Raw genomic sequence first — 13,653 nt, forward strand, 5'->3', positions numbered from 1 at the left:
TTACCGGGGAAATTCAACATTACTCCAGTGTGGAGACAGCTGATCCCAAAATCTGAAGATGGCGAATGCTCCCGCAGTCAAGCTACGAGAATATTGTATTTTCGGAGCGTGATGAATTTAGGTCCCCATACTAGTGTATGGGGACAGCGGGCCACATCGGGACAGGAAGGTAAGCAGGAGATATCAGTGATATAACCTAGCACACGATGCCTGCTAACAGTTCATTTTGTCTTGCATTGCACATTTTTGATACATCACAAGTCTTTTGGCAAAATATACAGTATATATCTAGTTTTTAATTGAATGAGCCCAGTTTATGGTTTAATGCCATATATTGACGTTATTGTTAACAAGATATAAACTAAATAAATATAGAAAAGTAAACACGTCTGTATAAATAGATATATATAATTGTAGCTCTTTTATTAATTCACAATCACATCCAGTAACAAAAAATTGCTATTCAACTTCTGACACTTACCACCTCCTGCCCAGCCCGGACGGTCATTGGGTCATATATGTCCCCATCGACTGAAAGAAACGTTATTGACACAATTATTTTTCCATACATGATGGATAACAGAGATAGTCTATCTAAAATCTCTATGTGAGATTATACTAAGTGCTATTAATTAATATATGCACTTCATAAATACAGTTCAGGTGCATACGCATTATGATTAGTGAGAATGGGATCCTTTGAGCGTTTACTGCAGTTGATACCCAGGGAAAAGCAATTGGTGACTCTAATGGACCAACTCCATGTCTAATGGGTGTTCTGTGTCTCAGGTATGTGATTAGTACATATAGAATAGATGCCATACTTTCAGCAGTAATATATGTCTTCATCAGTTATGTTTCTATAATAAAAGAGTAAAATCCAAAGTCAAACAGAAGTTTCCAGAACGAATTGGATTTTAACTGGCTACAAAATAGAGTTGGACCAATGACTGCATTGGAGTAGACTCTGTAATATAAGTGTCCCTTTGTGATCTGTCAGTTCGACCAACTCACATACAGCCATATTTGCACAGTTTGCACAAGTATACTGGCTACAGATCAGGGGGTAAATTTACTGAGTGGCAGCTTGCTAAAGCCGATGCGGTTTGCAGGAAATTTAAAGCAGCAATATTTTTCAAAGCAGCACACACCATGTTTTCCTATGAATAGTATTGCCGATTTAAATGTTCTGCTTAAATACGTTGAGCAACAGCAGCTTAGTAAATTTACTCCCTGTTCTTTTGGTGTTTCAGTCAAAGAAATCAGAATGCGCTACAGTATGTATGTCCAGCTTTAGCGCACGATTCAGCAACTCATCCAATCGCTTTCCTGTGATGTCTCTGGCGTAAACAGTGAAATCCAATAACATGCAACTTTCATAAAGCTCTTTTTTCAATACTCCATTATAAAGATTATATTATTGACACAGCATCACTAGTCTGGGGTCATATGTATTAGAGAAAGGTCTGCTTGATGGATTAGCAGGACTCCCTATAAGATTAGTTTACAACCTTTAACCTAGTTAATATTCACAATAACTTACCGACAGTCTGGCCAGCTGGGCTCGATTTCTGCTGCATCTGTGGGCTTTCCTGGTTTTTGCCATTTTTTATCACTTTGCTGTATATCGCATCCTAGTCATACATTATACATATATATTAAAAAACATTTACTATGTGCAATACACAGATACAAAAGGTGCTTGCTGTTATATGGTCAATATGCTACAACTATTCAAATAGGAATTATTTTTCTCACACCTGGCACTACAGAATGTACATTCTATACTGTATAATAAATATTATTAGCACAATTCTAAGTTTATCCAGGTAGTAAACAATATTCGAGGGCATCGCTATAGCTGAGTTGTCTGAATCATTCTAAAAGATCCTGAAGTCCCATAACTTGCTTCTGTCTAGCTGTAATCATGAAACTATCAGATGGTTCGTCAGGAGAAATAATCTATGCTTAATACAGAAGTGATGACAGTATATTTATAAACTCCTGTAAATAGTATCAGTATAAATGCCGAGTTTAACACTCATAATGTTAACTTTCAAAATGTTGATAGCATAATGTCAACATTCACTGACATGTCAACATTGTCACAATGTCGACACCTGATTTGAAGGTTAGGGTTAGGCTGTGATCAGTGTTTGATTAGTGTTAGAGTTAGACTACTGTTAGAGTTAGGGTAAAAGTGTATGTCAAATCCCATTGTCGGCATTCAGAATTTGCCGACATTCTGATTGTCGACAAAATATACTACACCTGATAAGACCTGATTGTCACTTGAGAAACAATCAACTGAAAAATAAAATTATTTTTTAGGGAGAAAAGAATGCCGACTTTCCTCAAGTGCACCACCTCCACCCCTTTATTTATTAAGATCCATAGAGAAAAGTGATTTTCTCTACAGAAACTGCTTAAATACATGTTGAGGATTGATATAAATGTCAGATTGTGCTGAATCTAGCACATTTATCAACTGATAATACATCTCATCCCTAATGTGCTACAACAACGCGGGTTACTTGGCAAGGAAGCATTGCTTCTTTTGCAGGAACCACATAGACAATTTCCTCCCAACTTAATGATATCTCCTCATTAAAGGCCTATTTATCATTAAATATTTTTGGCATATTCCCGAAAATAACCGTTTTAGGGGTAACCCGCAAACACTAAATGACCCCAAAGTATGAAGGAGATATCTCCAATATCTGCTTTGGTCCCTCCATTTTCGAGAGGAGCCGCAACCCTATAAGTTTCTAAGGGGGATGCAAAGCTGATTTACCAAGCTCTGGAGTGCAAAATATTCCGGAGTTTGGCCCCTGCAGCTAACGTCATCTGAAGATGGCGATATCTGCTGTAGCATATAGGCTACACTCCGCAAAATATACAGTGAGAAACCTTCCTGGCTAATGGCGCAGCATATGCGTGGTCAGTAGTCTGCACATGTGCAGGAGTCCCAGTCAGGGGCGCCGAGAGCCGCACAAGGCCCGGGGGGGCGTGGCCTAATCGCAGAAGGTGTGGCTACACCCCCTTAGGGGTAAAAAAAAAACATTTTTGCAGCGCTGTGCGCTGGGGAGGGGTGGCGCTGTGAGCCAATTAGCCTGATGCATAGCCAGTGTGGGAGCCCCACAGGCATTGCAGACTGCTGTGGCAGTCTCCCATTGCAGCCCAACACAAAAGCAGCGTGTTCTGGGCTGCTTTGATGTAAGAGGGAGGGGGGCGGCACCGGTCCCTTCCCTCAAGCCCGGGTAATTAGTACCCCCCCCTCCCTCCCTCTCAGCACCCCTGGTCCCAATAGAGGTGTAAAGAGACCCTTGATGCGGTCACTTCACTCCACACACATCGCAGGGACCTGCTCCTATCCGAGCCCATATCCCTGCATGTGGTATTTGATGCATTCCGGCGGTGTTATCACATACTGCAATGCAATTTTGGGGCTAATGTCAAGACCAGATTGAATTTATTATTGATAAATGGGGCCCTTAGTCTTATGCATGCCTGTGACTATACATAGCACAGCAAACTGACTGTACTGATTAAGTATATAATAATTTAACACTGGCATCCACTTTTAGGAGATCTGAAGAAACCTACACTGTAACAAACACTTAAGAACCATTTCAATTTCAAACATTATACATCAAATACCTGTGACTGTTGCATCTGGGGCAAAGGTCTGACAACTACTTGAGGGTTCAGTGGTGTGATTGTTGATCTGGGAGATCTTCGCTGTGAATCCCTCTCTAGGATCTGTGCTGGGGTCACATAGCTTGCCTGTGGCTGTTTCCACTGTCGCTGTGGCGTGAATGGATAAGGGGCATTGAAGCTTTGTTGGCTTATCTTCTCCTTGTTGTTCCTTTAAACATCAGAGAGGCAAATAACAGGACAGTTCAGGGATGTAACATGAAATTACTGAGCCCCATATCGTCATTCTGAAGAAGCCCCTCCAAGCTACACTGCCAAATTCTGCCACTCCGGCTTGTTACTAATGAGATGTAGTTATGTAGTCAATGCTTACTAATATCACAAACCAATCTTTACAGATTTACAAATCAGACAAATGCCCGGCTGTGTATACTGTATAGTATCCCCACTAGTTGATGAATCTATTTGCAGCCAAGCTGAAGGGACACTTTAATGCAGATGTCTTCATCTAGGTGTAGACTCCTCCCTGCTGTAGGGCTACTTAGCAGTCCAATGACTTGTCCAACCGATATTATGTAAAAATAGAAAATAAAAATAAGGTAAAAGTTGCCTGTTTCCATGTGCAAATATGCATTTGCACACTTACGTTTCCATATTTGGATTATTGGGTTATACACATCTTATGATACATGCAACGCTAAATCTAGCATATAAGGGGTAGATGTACCCTGCCTTGGAGAGAGATAAAAGACCACATCAGCTACTTTCAGGCTGTGCTTGAAAAATCACAGGAGCTGATTGGTTGGTACTTTGGGGTAGATGTAGATGTACTAAGCCTTGGAGAAAGATAAAGTGGAGACAACAGTAAAGCATCCTGTGACCATTCATGTGTGGGGTTGCTTCTCAGCCAAGGGAATGGGATCACTCACAATTTTGCCTAAGAACACAGCCATGAATAAAGAATGGTACCAAAACATCCTCCAAGAGCAACTTCTCCCAACCATCCAAGACCAGTATGGTGAAGAACAATGCCTTTTCCAGCATGATGGAGCACCTTGCCATAAGGCAAAAGTGATAACTAGGTGGCTCGGGGAACAAAACATTAAAATTTTGGGTCCGTGGCCAGGAAACTCCCTAGACCTTAATCCCATTGAGAACTTGTGGTCAATCCTCAAGAGGCGGGTGGACAAACAAAAACCCACAAATTCTGACAAACTCCATGCATTGATTAGGCAAAAATGGGCAGCCATCAGTCAGTATGTGGCTTTTATATAATATGGGTGCAGGGTGTATGGTGCAGGCCCCCCCTGGACCAGGGGGCCTGTATGTACCGCACACCCTGCACCCATTATAGATACGCCCCTGAACTTAGGTGTGCTCTTCTACATGAACCCTCTTCCCGTTCCCAAAGGTCTGAGTAAGGTCTCTGGGAGGCCACTTTTGAGTATGGGAGGGAAAATGTTCATAAACTACAATTACAGCTTTAGTCCATCCATATTGACAACTTAAATACTTTTCTACATTTTCTTAGATTGCTGAAATATTAATATAAAAAGTAATGTTAAAAAACAGCCTTCAGTTATATAGATAAAGTATAATAGATTACAGCCCGGGAAACTTACCGTAGTGCTTCAGGTCTCTTTGAATTATCACCAGTTTTGTAATCAGACACAGCACTATTAATATCTTCACGGATCAACTCCGCCTAGAAAATGTAAAAATAAATTCTTGAGAAACTGGCCACTTCCCAGCACCTAGTTCCTGCCTCACAGTCCTGAATCCAAATGTCTTACCCCAACATCATCACACTGGAAGAAATGAACATCAGCTTTGGGTTGGTATCTGTCCTGGCATACTAACACTAGCAGAGATCGATTCCTCTTTTCTGGGAGAACGGTATCGCAACGCTGGATAACAGAGACAGGATATACTTCCAGATCCTCCTGTAAATAAACAGAATAACACAATGTTCTTATGCGAATGGTGTACATGTGACTTGGTTTCAGTTATCCTGTTCTATACTGTATGGAAAACTTTTACAAAGGTATGAGATCTCACAAGTGGATGGGCTGGGGTTTTTTTTTAGTACATGTGAGCAGACAGATGGATTAGGCAAGTGCAAATGATAGTTGCTGGCTTTTACAAAAAACTGTTCTAAAATATCAAAACTTATCAAAGGAAAAGCAACAATATAGAATGAACGTCACAGGCTTTGGAATTGATTAGGATATGAAAAATAAACATTCAGGTTAAGATTGTAAAGTGCAAATGTATGATCATTTAAATTAGCACATTGCATCATGTTTCCCCTCTTGCTAAAAAGTACTATACATCATTTTAAATAAGTAATATAGTTACGTAAATATTTATGGAGGGTTAAAATGTAAATGTTCTCTATTGCGAGACTAAAGTTATATATTGCGATTTTAATCAAAAAAAAAAAAAAGACATGAAACATATACTGAAAGGCATAAGCCATGCATCAACATACACCTGTAGTATAAAGTACTGTACTCAGTGGTAATGCTGTGTATTATGATGTCAGCAGAGTCTACTGAGCAGCCAGTCAGTGGTCGTGAGATTCAGATTCTAATAGGAGTAACAGGAGTCACAGACCGTAGCCGCTTCCACAGTCACAAGCAAATTTGCCTCCCATCAGCAGGGTACCCAGATAAGCCTGGAAGGGGCTGTACTCAAGGCTCCTGTCATCCACTTTGAAAGTACTCAAAGTTAGAATATCAAGGAAGTGCCAAATAGGCCAAAATTTATGTTAGGAGGAGCATTTGCTCCCCCTGCTTCCTCCTGGCCACACTATTGCTTCTCACATGTCCAAGGGCAGACAGGTATCAATGCCAGAATCACACAAATCCACACAAGCGCATAGGCGTACTTCCACTTTCTGGGCACAGGCAGTACGATTTCAAGCAAGATACTGTACATTGCACAGACTGGCACAGTGCACCTTCTATTACAAAATGTACATTGGTTATATCTAGAATGGGGCACATCTGATAATGATACACAGTACTGAGCACTGACCTTGCTCTCCACATCTAGAAGTTTAACGGTGGAGCTGTTTACTTGCAGAATCATCTCCTGAACCCAGACTTTGCCCTTGGCGTCCATGACATTAAGTTTGCGGATGGCGTCCTCCACTGTGTGAACATCATCATCCTCGTCAATTGTGAATGTCACCAAATGCTGTAAATAAAACAACCATCCATAAGATATGCATCTTTGTCTAGAATAAGACATCTTTCTTTTCTGAGATTGCTAATATAATATTACAAGTGTCTCCTCTGTATTGTGCAGGCAGAAAAGGCTCATTTACTATATGAATGTGTCAAATAAATGCCCCTAATTGTAATATCATGAGGTTTGCAGTATAAGGCACATGGGTGTATCCAGCCCACAATTAGTTATGAAAGCTACAATTCACTTGGGTCCCCCCTTCACCCGTAGCACAAGTTTGCATCCCGCAGTCAGATACCTCCATTATGACAACCAGATAAATGCAGCTTCCATAAAATAAATGCATGCTAAAAATGAATCTCATAATATCACAGCATCTGCAGCAGTGGGGTTTGGGGTGGGGGAAAGGATTGCATGAATGGAATATTTTTCCCAAATCCCTTTAATTTGCAGGAACATAGACTCCACTTTCCCAGCTTTGAAAAAGGGATTTCAGAGAATCCTGTGCAAAGTTTGCTTCACATATCTCAGCATACCCTAACATGGCATGCTAGGGCATGTAGTTCAACAGTAGAGTCCAAGGAGTCAGCTTGGCAAATATGGGCTTAATTCAGATATGTACGTAAACTCAATGTTTACGTACATCTCTGATGTTTTTAGATCTGTGCATGTGCAATTCTGGGGCTGCGATTTTGCTTGCAGTACCCCATGCTGCTGGTGTTTAGGGGCAACGACAGGAAACTTTACAGAAAATGGGAGCATGACGGCCCTGGTTTCTGAGTGTGTCAATGGGACGCAGCTTCACTGGCCCTGGCTGCGTGATTTAACTGGACATCCCCAGCAGTGGAGGATCCAGGGGGGGCGGGGGGCGATTGGAGCGAGCTCCCCCCCCTAGCACAGTTTGTCCGATCATTATCATCTCTCTCCTCTGCATCATTAAGTTCAGAGATGAGAGAAGAGAATGGCTGGGCTGTGCTGTGATCGGAGCTCCCGTCTCCCAGTTAGGGGGATGTGTCAGTGACAGGCTGTCACCTGACCCAGCAGCCGGGGAGGAAGTAATCACAGCCGGCTCCTCACACCCTGCACACACTGATCACTGCTAAAAAAAATAAATAAAAAAAACAACAACTTACCTCTGTCCAGGGACCGAAGATCGGGGCTCCGGTGATGTCCTCCCTCCAGTCAGATGGTCTCCCGGCTCCTGCAGTGTGACCCGGGTCACAGTGCAGGTTGGGAGAGCAGCTGACCGAAGCCCGAAGAGAGAACATCACCTGAGCAGCGGATGTAAGTGAAAGTAAAGGGGGGGAGGGGGTTTGCCACGAGAGGGGGTCGCGTGGGGGAAAGGGATTTGCCGCGAGGGAGGGTCGCAAGGGGAGGGGTTGCCGCGAGGGGGGGTGGAATTAATCATTAACTGGCCCCCCCTAATACAACAGTCTAGATCCGCCCCTGATCCTCAGTAACCTAAGGGTTACCCAGATGTCTGATGGTCACGCAATTGATCCAATGCTGCATCACAGAAGCCGGCAGTGGTCATAATTTAACTCAAGATGCCGGCTACGGCTTTTGCATATTTTAGCAAAGCTGCTGCATACAAAGACACTGTGGCGGTGCTAACCCCAACCATCTCTGAATTAGGCCCGTGGTCATTTAAAATCATACTTGCCAACAGTGGCGGCTCCAGAGGTGGGACTGCAGCACATTCCAAAATTCAAATAGGGGATCCACACCAACTGCCAGTGACTCCTGGCTGGCAATGTTTGTCAGCAGTTGGTGGCAGTTGGTGTGGTCCCCTATTTGAATTTTGGAGTGCGCTGCAGCCCCACCTCTGGAGTCGCCACTGTGTGCCAACATTCACATTTTCCTCTCTGGAAGTTGACCGGAGAGAAGATGCTGGGAGGGTGGCAGTGGGGGCGGGGCCAGATGATCTGCATAATTAAGCCCCACCCCTCTGGGGTAAAATGCAGTGAATCATGCATATTTGACTAGGGGGTGGGGCTAGGTCCCCTACTCACGTCATTAGGCCACGTCCTCTATTCAGGGACCCGTTGATCCATGAAAGAATTCTCCCCATTCTGCCTGCTTCACTAGGAAGTGGGTAGAATACGGGAGAAGTGCCTATTTTCCCGGGGGAGTGGGGGGCTGCCCTAAAAATCGGGAGCCTCCCGCAGGTCCTGGGAGGGTAGGCAAGCATGTTTAAAATGGATTCTGCTACTACAACTTTGTGTTATGTTCTATGTATAACAGGATGAATCTAGACATAAACGCATTTTCTCTGCCATGGTTTTATACTGAGATGACAACTAAATGAAGCCTTACTATCGAGAACTTTTCATTTAAAAGATACAGCAAACCCCAAATTGACTTTTGGCTACACATATATTGCAATAATGTTTGCACAGAGCATGATATGGGATTACTCGTCAGAACACAGTCAATAGTAATTGGTGTGTCAAACATTACACAATGACAGATACTGAACAATAAGTGTTTCTTCTGCTTATGCTGCATTAAATTACTCATTTTTTATTTGCATTCCTGATGTAAACAAAATATTGCTTGGGTGGGGCGAGGAGAAAAAAGTGTTTTGTTTCTTGGAGACCTGCCTAAAGGCTGCAGGCCCTGACGTAATGCTGAACTGAACTATCACATACTGTATAAATAACTGTCACACCCTTCATCCACAGATACGTCTCCAAACAGAAGCAGATGTCTATGTCATGTTCTAAATGGGGAAATTATTAAGGGATGACAGTTATGTAAAACCAATGAAATGCGTAGGAATTTGTTGATAACTAGAAACTGATCATCTTTTACATTATTTCGTGTTTAGTGACAGTCTAACTTGTACCTCTGCCCTTTATAGGGTGACTTACAGTACAAGCCACTAAGGGACTCAGGGCCTGATTCAACAAGGAACGCAGTTGCTAATACGCACGCAACCAGTCAGTTAATTGGCACTGCGCATGCATCGCAGTGCACAAGTGCGAGCCAGAGTTCAGAACTGCGTACGCAGAGGCTATGCAGACTCATGACAGAGTGATTGACAGGAAGCGCCGTTTGTGAGTGGTGACTGAGGGAGTGATCGGGCGAATGCAGGTGACCCAGCGCGTTTCACCGCCATTGCATGGGCGTTCATAAATTAGCCACTGTGATACCAGACATCTCCTTAGGCCTCATAGCGTGGGCAGAAGTTAGCAATTCCTGAGTGAGGTCTGATCTGCCTTAACTGTGCGTATGAGTCCAATGTTACTTGTTGTTACTGATTGTTTCGCTATGTTGCCCTAGCATAAGGATTTGAGTAAGGGGATGTGGGCATCCTTATGTCAGGCTGCAATCGCAATGCTAACATTTACATATCACCGCTGATATTAGCAACAAAGTTGCATGCGTATAAGCAGAATGGTAATCCTTGCTGAATCAGGCCCTCAGTACGCAACAATCTGGTGATTGCGTGCGTATTAGCAGCTGCGTTCTTTGCTGAATCAGGCCCTCATTTAGAGTTACACGCAAGTCCGGCTATACCTCCATGAAACGCACTCAGAACACTTATCCTACATGCAAACACCCAATTACACTTCGTAGAGATGCAGTTTAGATGCCTGTGACTCTGATTGCTCATTGTTGCATACTGTACACTCAGCTCGATGCATGCGACCATCCACACCCACTTCTCCAGTGAAGTAAGCAGGACCGGTCAGTGATGACCTGGAAGGGAGGATCAAGTGGGAAATGCGGAGTGAGGGTGTGTGGTGATGTGATTCGTGTCACCGTGGACCTGCCTCCACAGTACAATGCCACAAGTTTTACCATTGAGAAGTGTGGTGTGGAGCGTCGATGATGTAATTCACCAAAAAGCATGTGATTAAGGCCCTGGAAGTTGGTCTACTTTTTTGGTAGTCAAGACATTTTAGAAGAGCAGGTAAGTCTAGTACTTATCCAGGGATGTACCGGACACTCCCTATTCCTCATATCAGTTGCTATAAACATTTGTACCCCCATATAGGCTTCCATTTTGTTCTGCAAATCCATAGTCTTCTCTGTAACTTCCACGAAAACAGACATGTGACTTTGACATTTGTCAGCTGTTCGCAAACATAAGCTATGTTCAATGTCTTCATATTGAACATTCACCAAGGAAAAGATAGTCTGGCTTTCCAAATAACAGGGTTTTCAGTCAATTGAAACACTACAGCATATTCATAATACACTCATTTATATTTAAGAATGCCCTGTCTTTTCCCAAGCTTTCTTACCATTATTCCTCTGCTCATTTTGGGGTCTATTTACTAAGCAGTGTTAGGAGACAGAGCGAAAAGTGATAAGAAAGTGATAAGGTGCCAGCCAATCAGCTCCCAACTGTCATCTCACTATGTTTGAAAAATGACAGTTGGGAGCTGATTGGCTGGCACCTTATCACTTTCTTATCACTTTTCACTCTGTCTCCTAACACTGCTTAGTAAATAGACCCCTATGTTGTTTAGCAGCACTCCTCACTAGTTTGAATTAAATCTTGGGTGAGCATTATTTCCATCATTTCCTATATAACTAGTTCCCAGATAAAAGATTCCATACCATTATACCAGAGCCATAACTTGAGTTTTTGGTGCCCTGTGCCAGAAAGAGCATTGGCGCCCCCCTCATTTTTCAAATACGGACATAACGCACCCAAAAAAGGGCCACGGCCTCATGGGGAAGGGCCAGGGAAGAGATAGGGGCAGCCAGGAGATACTGGGGATAAAATAAGAGGAAGCTACAAGTGAGAATGATGATAAACAGAAAACTGACATGCCCAAACAGCGCCCCTTGTCCTGCGGTACCCTAGTTACAGTCCTTCATTATACTAACATAAATCATTTTCTTATGTTTCTGTCGCACTGACAAAACAATAACATCTCGTCTACACAATTACAATTTACAAGTTTTTATTAATGTCCCTAAAACTGACACACTAGTGCCTGTTCTCCCAGACTTACTATAAGATTAACCCACAGATAAAGTAAAACCCAGTGGTTATAGGGGAAAATTATCCCCTTACATCGGAAATTAACATGTCATCAGAAGTGGTATTTTGTACTAGCTATATGTGCCATTTGTTTTATTGAGAAAAACATATACAGTATACTGTATACATTTTTTTATTGCATTGTGTTAAAACATTGATAGCCTGAATGACCTGTTCTTTTGGTATCTATAAACAATAGAAAATAGCCCTGATCTACACTGATGAGCACCAATTTGATTTAAACAGTATGTTTTTAATTTGGAGTCTGTTTTTTTAACATTTGTCTGCAGTGTGCAACCATTAATGTTGTCATTGTCTGAATAACAACATTGCCTCGAAAATACTGGCCTAGGGTAGTAAGAGTTTCAGGGGAGAGGAGTGCAGTTTAGGGGAGAGTGACTCGTTCCCTAATGACGTGGGCTGAACAAGGGTCTTTTGACACAATTAGTGGCGAATCACACAATATTAATCCAACCTCCCATTGTGTGATGCCGCAAATTGCCACACACCATGCACTTAATCTCCCTTCTGTCATCTCATGGAGGGAAGGTCACAAAAATAGGCAAGTATGGGTAAAAGTTCATTTGCTGCTTTACCGGGTCAAAGGAGACAAAAAAATAGTTAAAAAGTATTCCCATGTAAACAATACTTTAAACAATAAAGCATTTTTCTATAGATTTTGGACAATTAAATAACAGAAGAAGGATCACAGCGATACATGTATCGTCAGCATTTTTGTTAGGTATGGGGCAGATTTCGCCAGCGAGTTCTGTTTTCACCGGAGATAGGGCTTTTTGCCATTTAATAAAAAGAGCAGTGAAGGAGTAGAACACATCATCATACAAAATAGTGTACAGACAAATTCATAATTTTAGAATGATTTCACTCAATGCACCGTGAATGTCACCATTCTAATAAGCTGAGGTCAGCCAATAACACAAGCATGTCTGTTTTTATTGTCTTCTGCTTACTCTTGATTTAATTCAGAGAAAAACTAGAATTACCTGGCTTTTTCTCAAACCTGCACATTGGAAAGACTGCATAGTGAGGAAATAACTGGTTTAAAGTCATAGATATTTCATGATCATGTCAGAAATAACATTCAGTGATCAGAGCCTATAATGACAGGGTAGCCAGGCCTGAAATGCGTTTCTTAATGACAAGATCATGCACTGCAGGCAGACATGCATGTGACGCTATTGTCAGCAGTGGCGGGCTGGGCCAGGGGTGAGGGTGCCATCTGCCCCCCGGGCCGGTATAATTTCAGTGTTATGGGGCCAGCCAATACGTCGATCGCAATCTACCGGTAGCTCGCGGAGCTGCCGCTGGTAGATCGCGACCGACTTGCAGTAACTGGGAACGCTGGTCTCTGAAGTGATCAGAGACTAAAGAAGCCTCTGATCATTTCAGAGGCTAGCGCTCCCAGTAATGCAGTGCGTGGGTGACGTCATGACGTCACACGTGTCTCCTGCGATGTGAAGAGCCTGCGCCTGCTGGATCTAATTAGATCCAGTCAGCGACAGGCAACGGACGTCTACGCGGGAGCGCTGCCCAGCGTGAAGAAAGGTAAGTACTGCACAGGGGAGGGGGCACAGCATAAGAGGCATTATTGGAGTAACAGCATAACAGACACTACTAGGGGCATTACATGGGGAACAGCATAAGGGGCAGTACTGGGGGCACTGCATAAGGGGCACTACTGGGGTACTGTATAAAGGGCACTACTGGGGCACTACATAAAGGACACTACTGGGGCACTGTATAAGGGGCACTATAGGGGTACTGTATAGGGGGCACTACTG

The 13,653-nt window shown here is 42.9% G+C and overlaps 1 protein-coding gene across 2 annotated transcripts in view; it reads right to left on the reverse strand.

Moving 5' to 3' along the window:
- Window positions 1–13,653, reverse strand: part of EPS8L1 (EPS8 signaling adaptor L1) — a 141,944-nt gene that overhangs the window by 26,931 nt on the left and 101,360 nt on the right. For both annotated transcript variants that reach the window (XM_088450941.1, XM_088450940.1), the window contains exons 5-10: window positions 6,697–6,858; window positions 5,451–5,600; window positions 5,280–5,362; window positions 3,661–3,868; window positions 1,544–1,634; window positions 482–531 (exon numbers count right to left, since the gene is read on the reverse strand). In XM_088450941.1, the coding sequence (XP_088307067.1) occupies window positions 482–531; window positions 1,544–1,634; window positions 3,661–3,868; window positions 5,280–5,362; window positions 5,451–5,600; window positions 6,697–6,858 (744 nt within the window). The remainder of the gene's footprint in view (window positions 1–481; window positions 532–1,543; window positions 1,635–3,660; window positions 3,869–5,279; window positions 5,363–5,450; window positions 5,601–6,696; window positions 6,859–13,653) is intronic.

Source organism: Taudactylus pleione, unplaced genomic scaffold (assembly GCF_031769625.1).
Source record: "Taudactylus pleione unplaced genomic scaffold, aTauple2 ptg000535l, whole genome shotgun sequence".
Taxonomy (NCBI): Eukaryota; Metazoa; Chordata; class Amphibia; order Anura; family Myobatrachidae; genus Taudactylus; species Taudactylus pleione.